General features: G+C 53.1%; 1 protein-coding gene across 1 annotated transcript; it reads left to right on the top strand.

Moving 5' to 3' along the window:
- Nucleotides 1-635: 635 nt before the first annotated feature.
- On the top strand, nt 636-12,356 carry LOC116663893 (protein FAM240C-like). Its single transcript, XM_032480843.1, has 4 exons — nt 636-676; nt 1,566-1,736; nt 10,308-10,456; nt 12,224-12,356. Exons 1-4 carry the CDS (start codon nt 674-676, stop codon nt 12,342-12,344), a joined length of 444 nt encoding a protein of 147 aa, XP_032336734.1. The 5' UTR covers nt 636-673; the 3' UTR covers nt 12,345-12,356.
- The last annotated feature ends 1,803 nt before the right edge of the window (nt 12,357-14,159 follow it).

Genomic DNA, 14,159 nt, shown 5'->3' with positions numbered 1-14,159 from the left:
GCCTTTAAAATCAGGCTAGGAAAGTCCTCTGTCCCACAGGGCAACCCAGTGCCCTGTGAGATGCTGCCAGCAGGAACATCACCAGTTCTCCCTTTTTTGCCCTTGCTTCCAGGAAGCTCAGTACATGTGGTCACATAGCTATTCTCTCTGAACAATGGTGGTGGTGCTCATTTTTCCCCTGGTTACAGAAAGATTCTTAGGGAATTTCTAACAAAAGGCAATAATATTAAAATAGAAAACCAAAGCTACAAACAGAAGGGGTCAGTGAGTTGATTAACAGCAAGAGAAGACCCCAGCCCGGCCGAGCAGATGGCTGACATGAGGCTTGTCCAGGGCTGGAATGTAACAGCTCTCTTCCCTGCTGGTCTAGACAAGGGGAGGTTGGCTGAGGGACGAGAATGCCTGAAAATGACCACAGAAAGGGGGCAGAAACAAGAGAACAGGAAAAAAAGAGAACTTATCTGAGTCCCTGGATCCAGCAGTACCTGAAGCCAGACCTATCCCTCTCTAGGCTTTTTAGCTTTGTGACCCAATGAGTTCTTTCTTCCTTGAAGTTTTTTGAGTCAGTTTCTACCCCTAACAGACAAGATCCTTACTTTTGCTCCATTCTAAACAGACCCTGTGTTTCTGTCTTTGGAGCGAGCAATGTGGTCATTGAAGACCAGTGAGCCACATGGTAAGTGGATCTCCTAGGGTCTTGGGCCTCCGGGACTTTCCAGTGCTCCCCACGCTGAGGTCAGGACATCTGAGGATGTATTCTCAGGGGCCAGGGAGTCAGTGAGATTTTTTAAATGTTAGCCACCCGTGCTAAGCAGAGTGGTAATTAAGCAAAGTCTCACGGGAAAGGCTGTCCTAATCTTTGAGCACATCTGGGGGCTCACCACTTTGTTGACCACGAATATGATGCAACAGTCAGTAAACTGAACAAGTTATTAAAAACAAAAAATAATAATAATGGTAACGATGGAGGCTCAAATCTGGAAATTATAATATCCAGGTAGACACAATAAAGCATAAAGAAGCCAGATACACTTGTGATGACATTCAGGGTTGGAAGTTAGCTTCAGCAGAATGGCATCCACCCCATTAAATTAGGGTTGTTGCTCTGAAAGGGATTGTCTGTGTACATCTGACCGGCTCCTGTTAGGCTGTGCAGTGGCAGGGAGATTACAGGAATCGACATTTCCATCCAGCTTCAGGGAGAACAGAGGGAGGAGCCCCCATACCCAAGGGGGACCTTTCAAGTGGCACCAGGACCCACGTTTGCAGCTAGCTGTCAGGTCCCAGAATGAAGTGCAGCCCCGTGATTGGTATTGAGTCTTGTCAGGAGCGCAGGTGGGGATGGGGATGGGGTCTTCAGACAGACCATGTTTTAGGATGGAGCCGAGTCCCTGGTCCACCACTAATTCCTTTTCACCCTGGCCATGAGCAGGCAGGACTTGTTATCAGGCAGGTCTTGCAATGAAATATTTGGTGTCTAGCTTGGGATAATAAGGAGAAATAAGACAATTACCCAGAGAATTTGAGTAACAGGTGGGGTTTTGGTTTTCGCTTTAATTCTCCAGGGGCCGCTTCCAGACAGAAGGCAGCTCGTCTTCCAGGCTCCTGAACAGACGCCAGGCAGCGCGTCACCAAGCCTGTATAAGCGAGGAGTGGACAGAGCCAGGACGTGCACCCGGGGACACAGAAGGACGTCTGCAGCCAGGAGCTCCCGGACCGCCCGAAAGGACTGCCAGGTGAGCCCCGGGGTCTGATCGCACAGTGACCTGTCCAGGGCTCAGCGTGGAGAAACGGGCACATGCAGCAGCCAGGGCAAGGCGCTGGCTCTTCCCGGGAGCTCACTCTGTTAGAACCTTTCCCACTCAGTTCTGGTGACAAGGCCTGGATGGAGACAGAGCTGCGGCCTCCCCTGCCCCAGGGCCCCTGTGGGTCTGTTCCCACTGTCTTCTGCTGGCTCTGGGGGCCCTTTGTCTGTCTGTCTGTTGTTTCTACTCCACGAGGATTTGAAGGGCTGCACCACAGGGCTAAGCTTCCTGAGGCAAAAGCTGATACCCTGTTATTCCCGGAAGCCCCTGCTGGTGAGGGCAGCTAACCACACCCAAAACATTGTTTTCACTTGGTCTGAAGGAGTCCAACGCCACCCCTGTGTCCTGGAGAAGACACACTGAGTGGACGAGACCTCGGGTCAGGCCCCCCACCCAGTCGGCCCGAGTGCTCATGGTTTAACTCACTAGCTGGCAGCGCTGACTCAGGAAGGCCTCAGCCCCTTCGGGGTAAACTGCTGCATTTCTAAGTTTCTCTGATCTACAGGCCAGCCCCCAGCTGCCTGGGCCGGGAGGGGAGCAGCACCTGTGTCTGTTCCCAGAACCCTGACGGCCGGCGTTCCCAGGGTAGCGCGGGGCTCAGGCAACTACAGACGGGGTGCCACCTGCATTCAGAGAACCGAGGGCCCCACAGTCTGGACCGTGGCCCCAGCTCCTCCTATAAGCCAGTCCTGGAGCCCAGAGCCACCCTACACATAGACTGGGGACCAGGCTGCGGGGGGAGGCGCACCCAGGGCCCCAGACAGCTGATGGGGGCAGCCTGCCCCAGAGCAGGAGAGGGGCCATGGTCAGAGCAGCATCCCTCTGTGATGAAGGCTCTTGACTTGTCCTGGACAGATATTCTCAGACTGCGGGGGCCTAACTTCTGTGTTGAATGAGTCCAGAAGAACTGGCTGAGAGCAAGCCCTTCCATCCCTCGCTTTACTGGGTGCTTTCAAGTTGCAGGACTTAATGGATAGCGGTGCTTCTCCCCACAGTTGGGGATGAGCCAAGGGGGGCCCTGGGTGCTGGCTCACTGGGTGGCCCAGGGTCAGTGCCGTCTTCTCTGCAGGCTGGGACACCAAGTTGACCAGGCAGCCCGGGGGTCATAAGCTTGTCTGGCCACACAGGACACTGTCCACTCCTGGTGGAGGTGCCTCAGCTGAGGCGAGGTGGCTGCACGGAGACGAGAGCACGCCTGGGGGCCCAGCAGAAAACGGGAAACTCAGACCACAAGCTGACCCTTCCAGGGATCCCTGCCCGCTCCTTGGAGCCCTGCCCTCCTTACCGGCCCCCACCCTCCAGCACTGGTCACTCTCCAAAGCCCAGGGGACCCTCGTCTTGGGACCCACACTTCTTCCTGTCAGGACACAATGTGGCAAGTTAGTGTGACATCTTAACCGAGATTCCAAAATTCTACAGTTTCCCCCTGACCCTGATCAAGTTGAGGAATGCCGGCCTTGATCTGTAGGGGCCCAACCTCCCAGGCTGATGCAGACCCCGGCTGACCATTGCCCACCCTCAGGCCCATCTAGGCTGCGTGTGGACCCAGGGCCTTCCCTACGAGCCTGCCCTCTGCTTCCCAGGCACTGGGGAGGGGCTTCTCCAAAGTCCACACCCTCCAGGCTCATACCAGCAGCCCCCTCACAGACTTCACCCCGAAGGTCACAGGATCAAGGTCAAGGTTCAGGGGAGTGTCTGCCCCACTCAGGAGGGGGTTCCTGGGGCTCCTGCCACATGCTAGTCATGGGAGGGGCTGAGAACCTGCCACCCCTCTGAGAACTGACCCAGTGTGAACACCTTCCTGATGCTTCCATGTGAGCCACAGTCCCTCCTCCCTCCTTACTTCATGTCCTACCCACTAAAATTTTTGCAAGAAACAGGCCCCGACTGTTGTAGGTGTTTCTCGTGCTGTCCTGGGGGCATGGATGCTTCCAAAATAGAGGAAGTGACCAGGCTGATAAGATGGCCCTGTGGTCAGGCAGATCCCAAACTTAAATGTGCAGAAGGCACCACTCGTGAGAGCCCGGGGCTGGAGCTCCTGGGGCTGGTCACAGTGTGCAGGTGCGGCAGCAGCCCAGGCCCAGAGGGAGGCCTCCCAGCATGGCACTGGCCTGGATCTGCGGGAGGAGGTGGAGCAGGCTGAACTTAGTGGCCAGGCTGTGCTCTGGAGAGAGGGGCCAGGGCACATCAGGCTAGTCGTGTGGACACACAGAGCTCCCCACCGGGGTCCTCACCTTCCACGGAGAGCCCGACAGTGTCCAAGCCATCGTGGACGGACACAATTGTAAGACACAATACAAAGAAATTATAGAAAATGATGTTTAAAGGACATGAAATAAGAGCCCAGCTTTTTTTTTGAAGGAATCAACAAAGAATTCCTGTCAAACAGCTGTGAAAGTTCCTGGCCTCTTCTCTCAGACGAGCCCTGAGGAACCCAGAGGTGCTGCAGAGTCAGGGAGAAGATACTGGTTGAGGGGGGCTCCCTAACTGCTGACCGGGGGACAGTGCAGAACCATCACACTGGTCCCAGCGAAGGCTCCTCCTGCCAGGTCCCATTCACAAGGGGTCCCTTTTCTCCACATCCTCACGGACACTTGTTACTGGTTGTCTTTTTGACCACAGCCATTCTGACAAGTGTGAGATAATAGCTCACTGTGGTTTTGATTTGCACTTCCCTGATGATTAGCAATGTTGAGCATCTTTTCATTTGTCTGTTGGCCATCAGTATGTCATTGGGAAAATGTCTTCTGCCCATTTTTTAATTGGTGTATTCATTGTGTTGATGTTGAGTTGTATGAGTTCTTTGCCCCTTTGGATGCTAACCCCTTATCAAACACATCACTTGCAAATACCTTCTCCCATTCAGTAGGCTGCCTTTTCATCTTGTTGATGGTTTCCTTCACTGTTCAAAAGGTTTTCAATTTGATGTCATCTGTTTATTTTTGCTTTTGTTTCCCTTGCCTGAGGAGACAGATCCCCCCCAAAATTGTCAAGATAAATGTCAAAGAGCATACTGCCTATGTTTTCTTCTAAGAGTTTTATAGTTTCAGGTCTTCTATTTAAGTCTTTAATCCATTTTGAGGGTTTTTTTTTTCAATGTGGTGTAAAAAGTTGTATTTCTTTTGCATGTAGGTATGATTTTAATCTTCTTAAAATTATTGAGACTTGATTTGTGGCCTAGCGTGTGATCTATCCTGGAAAATGTTCCATGTGCACTTGAAAAGAACATGGATCCTGCTGCTTTTGGACAAAAGATATAAGTATATATCTATTAACCCTACCTGGGTTATTGAATCATTTAAGGCCAGTGTTTTCTTACTGATTTTCTGTCTGGATGATCCATCCACTGAGGCAAGTGGGATGTTAAAGTCCTCTGGTATTATTGTGTTGCTGTCAGTTTCTCCCTTTGTGTTTGTTCATATCTGCTTGATGTATCTAGTTGTTCCTATGTTGGGTGCATGTACAGTTACAATTGTTAATGGATTGAGCCTTTCATGATTATGCAATATCCTTCTTTGTCTCTTGTTAGTGTTTTTGTTTTAAAGTCTATTTTGTCTGATATAAGTATTGCTAACCCAGCTTTCTTTTTATTCCCGTTTGCATGGAATACCTTTTTCCCTCCCCTCACTTTCAATCTGTGTGTGTCTTTAGATCAGAAGTAAGTCTCTTGTGAGCAGCAGATATATGGGTCTTATTTTCTCATCCCTTCAGCCACTCTCTGTCTTCTGACTGGAGTATTTAGTTCATTTACATTTAAAATAATTCTTGATAGCTATGTGCTTATTGCCATTTTGTTAGCAGTTTTCTGATTGTCTTTATAGTTTTCTTTTTTCTTTCTTCTTCTTTTGCTCCCTTCCCTTGTGATTTGATGACTACCTTTATTGTTTTGTTTGAATTCTTTTCTCCTTCGTGTGTGTATCTGTTATAGGTTTTGGGTTTGTGGTACCATGAGGCTCATATATAAAAACCTATATAAATACATGGTTATTTTAGGCTGATGATCTTTTAAGTTCAAATGCATTCTAACATCCCTCCCTTATTACCCCACATGCACACTGACTGTTTTGCTGTTACATTTTACATCTTAACCACTTACTGTAGATGTAGATGGTGTTACTGCTTTTGTCCTTCGATCTTCCTATGAGACTTGTAAGTTGTTGATCTACTATATATTTTACTATGTATTTGCCTTTACTAGTGAGGGGTTTTTTTTCTTTCATAATTAGCATAAATTCTAGTTGTGGTCTTTTTTGTGTGTGCTTAGAGAAGTCCTTTTAGTAGTTCTTGTAAAGTTGGTTTAGTGGTGCTGAACTCTTTTAGCTTTTGTTTGTCTATAAAACTCTCTCTCTCTTTCAGATCTGAATGATAGCCTTGCCAGATGATAGAGTATTCTTGGTTGTAGATTTTTCCTTTCATCACTTAGTATATTTGCTGCCACTCCCTTCTGGCCTGCAGAGTTTCTGCTGGAAAGCAGCTGATGATCTTATGGGGGTTCCCTGTAGGTTTCTTGCTGCTTTTAAGATTCTGTCTTTATCTTTAATTTTGGCCATTTTAATTTATAATATGTCTTGGTGTGACCCCCTTTGGGTTGATCTTCTTTAAGACTCTCTATGCTTCCTGGATCTGGATGTCTTTTTTCCTTTCCAAGGTTAGGGATGTTTTCAGCAAGTATTTCTTCAAGCAAGTTATCTGTCCCTTTCTTTCTCTTTTCTCATTCTGATACCCCTATAATGTGACTGTTACTATGCTTGATGTTGTCACAAAAGTCTCTTAAACTATCCTCATTTTCTAAAATTCTTTTCTCTGTTCAGCTTGGTTGATTTCCACTACTCTGCCTTCCAATCACTGATCCATCCAACTGCATTATCTAATTTACTGTTGATTCCTTCTAGTGTTGTTTTTTTGTTTTGTTTTGGGAGGGGTTTTTTAGCAATTGTATCCTTCAGCTCTGTTTGGTTCTTCTTTACATTATTTGCCTCTTTGTCGAAATTCTCACTGTGTTCATTCTTCCAAGTTCCATGAGCATTTTTATGATCATTACTTCAGACTCCTTATTACATAGGTTGCTTATCTCTATTAAACCAAGCTTTGTTTGGTTATCTTTCTCAGGTCCTCTGTCTCCTCATTTTTCCTAATGCTCTGTGTTTATTTCTATGTGTTGGGTTGTTACGTTACATTTCCCAATCTTGGAGAAGCGGCCTTGTGTATGGGATGTTCTGTGGGGCCAGCAGCTCACTCCCCTCTGGTCACCAGAGCTATGTGCTCCAGGGGTGCCCCCATGTGGACTGTATGGGCCTTTCTGTTGTGGCTTTCTGAGCATTCAGCTGTGTGACCCAGGTGGGTCTCAGAGCTGGGTCCTGGAGCAGCTGCATGTGGGGCCCAGGGGAATCCCCAGGCTGATGGTCAGGGCAAGGTCCCTGTGCCACTGGCTGCCCAGCCATAGGAGGAGGGTGTCCCAGGACTGGTGTTGGTGGGCTGGTGTTGAAGAAGCCCCTGGCACTAATAGACTCCAAAGTGGCATCCACATAGTAGAACAAGTTCCCCAAAAATGGCTGCTGCCAGCATCTCTGTCCCCAGGGGTGTCCCAGTTGCCTCCTGCCTCTCCAGGAGGATCTCCAAGATCAGCAGGTGGTTCTGACCCAGGCTCCCTTCAAGTCACTGCCTCTGCCCTGGGTCTCAGAGTGGGTGAGATTTTCCATGCAGCCTTTAAGATCAGAGTCTCTGCTTCCTACAGCCTTCTGACTCTCCTGAAAGTGAGCCCCATGGGCCTTCCCAGACTGAGGTTCTGGGGGCCTCGTCTTCTTGGGACAGGACCCCAGGGTGGGGAGCCGAAAGTGGGGCTCAGTCCCCTTGCTTCTTGGGGAGAACCTCTACGATTGTGAAATTCCTCCTGTTTGTGGCGGCTGACCAGGCTGTGGTCTTGACGATACTGTCTCACGGCTGACCGGGCTATGGTCTTGACTATACCGTCTCCTCTCTGTTTCACTGTGGTCCCTTCCTTATACCTTTAGTTGTGGAAAATCTTTGCTGCTAGTCTTTGTGTCTTTCCCCTGATAGTTGCTCTTTAAGTGGTTGAATTTTGTTGTGCCCTTGGGAAGAGGTGAGTTCAGGGTCTTCCTCCTCCTCCATCTTGGTCCCTCTCCCATCACTCCTAATTTTAGAGCTTTTAACAGTCACCTTTAACGCAGCGTTCACTTCCTCCTTCATTTGTTCTGCAAATACGCTTGAGGGTCCAGGTGCCACAGGGGCCCTGGAGAGGCATGGCAGTGCCTCCTGGAGACACACAGAGGCCCACAGGACCCAAAGGAGGGGCCCTGCCAGATGGTCAGGAGAGGCTGGGGGTCCTTAGAGTGTAGACTTGATGGCTGAGTAGGGCTCATCCCTGAAGGCTGGGGAGGGGGCACACTCTAGGACAGATGGCTACGCAGAGTCAGAGTGAGGTGGAGGTTCCCCTGATGCCCACGGCATTCTGCAATTTCACTGTCATTGAGTAGGGTCTGTCCCTGGCTTGGCAGCACCTGCTCCCCAAATCTGGCCTTTCCCTGCCCACTTGGTGAGAACAGGGTGAAGCCCAGCCTCTAGTGCCAGGGTAAGGACTGAAAAATCCCCTGAAAAAGCAATACCAGCCAGGACCCAGGACCTCTAGGCGTTGGGGGTGGTGACAGGTAGGAGGTGTCTCCCAGCTGCCCCCACTGCAGCCTCCCACCCAGATCCCCCTGCCCACCCTTGACTCTGCACATGTTGTCTTACTCCCCCACCAAAATCCCAACAGGTGTGGGCTTGGCGTTTGGGGGTTAGACACATGAGCCACATAAACCCCAATTCAATGAGCCAACAGCCCTGGAGATTTAAAGTTGTTTTTAAGGGCTCTGCTGCTGGTCTCCAGATGCTGTGGGCTTCTTTAGTCTTCAAAAGCATGCTTCTGAGTGTGGAGGACTGGTCTCCCTGAAAAGCTTCTAGACTCTGAAGCAGGTGGCTCGCCACATTCACACTCTTCTCCTGGTTTTCTGCACCAGCACGTCCACTTCCCCCAGCACGGCTCCTGGCCCCCGTGTGACGGGGAACTTGGCTCCTACTTCCGTCCTTCCAGAAGGTCTTCCGGTTTCAAACCGATGTCCACTGGCTTCTCCGTTGTGCATCCACATGTGACTGGGCTCATCTTCGTCCTGGGCTCAAGGCATTCTGATTCCCAGCTCCAGACACTGCTGTGACCACTGTCCCTGCAGCAGAATACTGACAGCCAGACTCAGACCACAGAAGTTGCTTCCCCACTGCTCACGCCCACACACGGGTGTTCACACACAGGCCTGCATTCCCAGAGACGCATGCACTCATGTGTGAGCCCACACATGTGCTCGCTTCACCTCTCAGGCTCCTGGTGCAAGAGCGACAGGGCTGTCAGGGCAGGATGCTGAGACCCAGCCTCTCACCCAAAAGCCCCTGCAGGGCTCGGTGAGGCTCTTCACACATGGGGAATCCGCAGGTCCCCACGCAGCGTCCACAGTCCCTCACACATGGCTCTGCCCTCGGCCTCCGTGACCCTGAGCTCTGCAGGGGTGGGACTCGCCGACCAGCAGGACCAGGCACGAGCATCGCGTGGTCGAGACGTCCTGCCTGGTCCTGTGCAACTTTCAGCCAAGGCCACAAAGCACACATTTCACAGCCTTTCCCATCAGATGCAGCTTCAGAGTTTTTCTAGGCAAAGTGCTGTTTCCCACCCTCTCCAGCAGGAGCACCTGTCATGTGCTCCAAGCCTGGGGTGTGGTTTCCCTCTGGACGTGCGAGAAATCTTGTTACATGCAGCCACATGTACAGCTGCGCCGGGGTCTTGCCTGAGGTGGGGCAAGGCTCCACCAGGCTCCCGGCTGCTGTCCTGCTTTGCTTAGCATCCTCCTGGCCATACTGACCATGGGCAGCACACATTCTGCACCACATACGTCAGCTCAGGATAAACGCCTGGGCTCCAGATCTGATTCCAGCAGTTCCGTCTGACTAATTTAGAGGGTTGACAGTCAAAGCCCAAACATGCCCTAAGAGTAAAGCCGAAACGACGGCCTCTCTCCCCTGGGCCAGCGCTGGGCCCTTCTTCATGGCTTGTGACCTAGAAGCTGTGTGGAGGGAGTGACAGAGTTGACCACTGTCGAGAGCCGGGGCCTTCCTCCCCTGACCTGGTCCACCTCGGGTTGGCCCTTCAGTCCTCACAGTCAGAGACAGGTGGCTAACAGGCACATGAAAAAATGCTCAGCATCGCTAATTATCAGAGAAACGCAAATCAAAGCTACAGTGAGGTGTCCTTAACCGTGTTCACCTCAGATCACCCACACATAAATACAAAGAAAACTAGATCGTGCTCAAGTCTGAAACTGGGATTTGCCGTGCAGCTCGGGGAGTGCAGGGGAGCGCTACTGGGGCTGAGCTGCCTTCTTCTTTGTAAAAGAGCTGGTTTCCAGCCCGGGTACCGACAGCACAAAATGACTGAGTTGCTGTAAATTCTCTCTCCAGAAAATGAGTAAAAGCCACACCCTGAAGAATCCTGCACGAGTATCCTATGATGCTGGCATGCTGAAGACCTTCTGGGAGAAAAAAATAGAGCTTCACACGAAGCAACTGCAAAACGAGGACATGAGGATACGCAGGAGTGCCCTGGACAGGTGAGTGGTGCCCGGCGACCGTGGCGCCACGTGCGCCACAGACACACCCCAGTGCTGGGCAGGGCTCAGCCCTCAGGACACGAGCATCCACAGACTCCCACCACCATCTCCTCTCCCAGATCAGTGTCACAGGGGGAGTAGGGGACAAAGCACTGAACACCGACCACCTTAAGTCAGCTTCAGAATCACAGCATTGAGTCACTAGTGGGAGAGAGGAGCACCCCATCCCCTCCCCACTGCATCACCCGCTCCCTACTCCATCATCCCTCCCTTTGTCGTTTGTTCGGCTTAGTCTGTTTTTCTGATAGTTGCACCCACCGAGTGCAGGATAAATCGATGTGTCTGCCCTACTTTCCCTTACACGTCTGCTGGACTTGCAGATTCAAAGCCAATACCTTTTCTTTACTAGGTGGACACCAGGGGCCTGTGGGTGCTAAGGGGGGTCTCCTAGGTGACCCTGAGCAGATGCAGGAGTGACTGATCAGGGACAGCTAAGAAGATGTATTAGCACATAATTTGCACCTAGGCAAGGACTCACGTGGCCAAACTTCCAAAGCGGTCACAGCCTTAGTCCCCAAATAGCACCAGCAGCTGCTACCCAGGGAGCTGGGTGGGGAAGGATTTGTTCCTGGCAGCTGTGTTGGGACCAGCTTGGGACTGACCTTGCCAGTGGCCAGAGGTCTGGGTGCCGTGCTGGCTGCCCCCCGCACCCACCCGTCATCCAGGACGGCTGGCCATTCAGCACTGGCAAGGGTGCCGTGGTACCTCCTCTCCCCGGGATAAGGCCCACAGAGCAGGCGCTGCACCCGCCCGACCTCTCAGGGCAGGAATCCCACAAGAGCCCAACCTTGGGAGGAAGCCCAACCCCGAGCTCCCTCCTGGTCTTCGTGTGCTCATCCCTGTCCTGCATGTGCCATCAGGCCCCAGAACCTTCTGGGTCTTCAGTCCGTGGGTGCAGGTCCCAGGAGTGGGCTGTGGATCAGTGAGAGTGCTGTCAGCACTGGCCGAGTGAGTCACCAAGGTCCTGGACGGGCAGGGGCAGGACACTCTCGCCCCTCTGGGGAGCTGTGACTGGTTATCCAGCCTTGGATCTCGGCCAGAATGCGCCCAGCCCTCTGGGCAGCAGCTGCTCCTGACCACGTCCCCACAGCCCTCTTCAGCCTGGTGAGGGGCAGGGACAGGCCAGCACACATGGGCCCTGGCTGTCCAGGCTCTCTGCCCACTGCTGGGAGAGCCCTCCTCATCCAGGTCCCTGGGCACTAGGACCAGAGTCCACGTGGATGCCTCTTACCAATTACCAGCCAACCCTGGAGGATGATACGGGCCAGGTGCCCACCCACCCTCCACCCTCCAGACCAAACCACACATTCATGTCTGGAGCATGGGGCAGCCATGGCCTGTGGGCAAGTGTCCGGGTCTGGAGAGGCCTGACACCCTTGGACCCGGGTCACCCTGTGTATCAGGCTGTGGTCACTACAACAGGCCACCTGCCAAGGAAGGGACTGCCCGGCAGGGCCAGGGTTGGGGCGCTGGGGAGGCCGGGCCAACTATGGGGCTGCGTCCAGGCCTCAGGAGCACGGGCTTCTGCAGGGACGGGAGCATCAGGAGGTGCGAGTTCAGGCCTACTCAGCCCCCACTTTCCCTCCTCGGGGGTTCCTGAGCGAGACCCTCTGTGGTGGGTGTGGCTTGAAGGGCCCTCCGGGACCCCACAGGTGCCCAGGTGCCCAGGTGCCAAGACTCAAGTGTCGAAATTTTCACCTGTCCCAGGCTCCGCGGTGAGTGGGCTCAGAGGCTGGAGAGGAGGAATCAGATGCTGCAGAGCAACCAGGAGGCGCCGACTCCACCAGGCGCCCAGGCCTTCCACACCCAGGACCCGATGGCGGCCTGAGGCCAGACCCCTGTGTAGACCAGCTGCTTCTGACGGCCCGTGGGGCCCCGGAACAGTTCTCGCTGGCACGACGCAAGTGCCCAATAAAAGTCAAGAGAAGTGAACATCTGGTGCCATTTTCCTCTTATCTGTGAAATGTACACATGTTAAAAATGACCGTGATGTACTAACTTGCAACAAGCCATAGAGAGCAACTACTGGGCTGCGGGAGTTGTGCAGATTCAACCACCAGTTCATTTCCCCTTCAGTCAAAACATGTGCAAGATCGCGACCCCAGGGCGACGCCCGGTGTGACACATGTGAAGCCTCGTGCTTCCCCAAATTTCCTTTAAACGTTTCCTTCATGGACCACGACACCCCAGGAAACTAAGTAGCCATGGTCTCACAGTCGGAAGTTTCTCTGGGGTTTGGAGGCATGAATCCCCTAGGACTACAAAGACCACTTGGCTGGGATGCGGTGCTTCGGGCTCATGTCACCCTGCCCCTCACCCTACTGTGGCTGTGACCACCTGGGATGGGCAAGAGGGCTGAGCACGCAGCAGAGGCCAGGCCGCAGGAGGACCTGGTCCATCTCCCCTCCCGATGAGTCAGGACTCCAGCCAGCGCCTGTCCTGACATCTGCGCCCAAACTGCACAACGTCCGTCCACTGGTGTGCCCAGTCACCGCGTCCCCTCGTTGGCTGCAGAAATGTGGGTGTGGGCTGGGGACCAGCTCACATCATCTCTCCAGACTGGGTTTGGGTTCTGTCTGGTTCTGACAATCTGATCCGGTTGGCAAGGAGAGGGGATGCCTGGCTTCCCCGGCCATTGGAGCCTCTCCAGAGATGCCACCAGAGCAGAAATGGCCCCAATGGCCACATGACATTCTGTGCCAAACACAGATTCCTTGAGGGCGTTTCCAGGGCTGACTACGCAGACTACACAGGTCAGCAAGAGTCCAGCAGGGAAGGGCCTGACACAAAGCGTGGTCTGCTGGCCAAACAGCCCAGGGGAGAAGACCCAGTGAGGGTCCCTCATGACACCAGCCTGAAGACAAACACGTCCTTCCAGTCACCCCAGCCAGCGTCACTGCTCATGACTCAGGAGATTCCACTGACAAACACGCAGGAACGTGGCAATGAATCGCCCTAAAAATAGCGGGAGAATAGAAGCCTGTCACTAATACTCGCAAAGCCCAGGCTGCTGGAGGTGATTTCATCTGATGATGTGCTGAGAGCTCCAGGCTGTCAACACCCACCAACAGATATGTCAGGTTAGACAGTTTGGGGTGGACAGTCCTTGTCGAGTGGCTATGCAGAGTCTTCCATCCTGGCTGCCAGATGCGAGGCGGTCCCTCTCCAGTGAGCCAGCCACCGACCCCTTCGCAGCAGAAGCCAAAGCAGCATGAAGACACGGCTGGTAACTCACCACCTCTTCCCTCTTGGTCACTGATCTGCGCCTCAGGCAAAGCTGCTCTGGACTCTGACACTGGAGGGTGCTTGGAGGGTGCTCGGCAGGGGAGAGCGGACAGGGAGAAGGAGCCACGGGGCGGGTGGGCAGCCTGGGGAGGGGAGGGCGGGGCTGCGGGGCCCCAGCCCCAGGGCCCAAGGGGGCTCAGATCTGAGCCCTCCCTGCACCCAACACCCAACACTTATGTAACCTCCACGTGCACAGAGGGTAGCTCTGAGTCCCAGCACCAGGGTCTGATCTTCGACAGAACAACTGCCCTTTTCCTCTGGAGCAGAATCTGAGACACGGGGCCACAGGGCTGATGCTCCCGCCACGCAGCCTGGAGAAAAGAGCAAGGGGGGCTTTCTGTCTCCGTGAGCAGCCGTC

This window comes from Camelus ferus, chromosome 5 (assembly GCF_009834535.1).
Source record: "Camelus ferus isolate YT-003-E chromosome 5, BCGSAC_Cfer_1.0, whole genome shotgun sequence".
In the NCBI taxonomy this organism is placed as follows: domain Eukaryota; kingdom Metazoa; phylum Chordata; class Mammalia; order Artiodactyla; family Camelidae; genus Camelus; species Camelus ferus.
Note: the sequence above shows the minus strand (reverse complement) of the source record. Positions and strands in the feature narration are given on the sequence as shown.

Bases quoted from the DNA above. Each gene is read 5' to 3' on its own strand.
- LOC116663893 (XM_032480843.1), top strand. The intron at 1,737-10,307 runs GTGAGCCCCGGG...TTCTCTCTCCAG, and splicing joins CCGCCCGAAAGGACTGCCAG to AAAATGAGTAAAAGCCACAC. The intron at 10,457-12,223 runs GTGAGTGGTGCC...CACCTGTCCCAG, and splicing joins CGCAGGAGTGCCCTGGACAG to GCTCCGCGGTGAGTGGGCTC.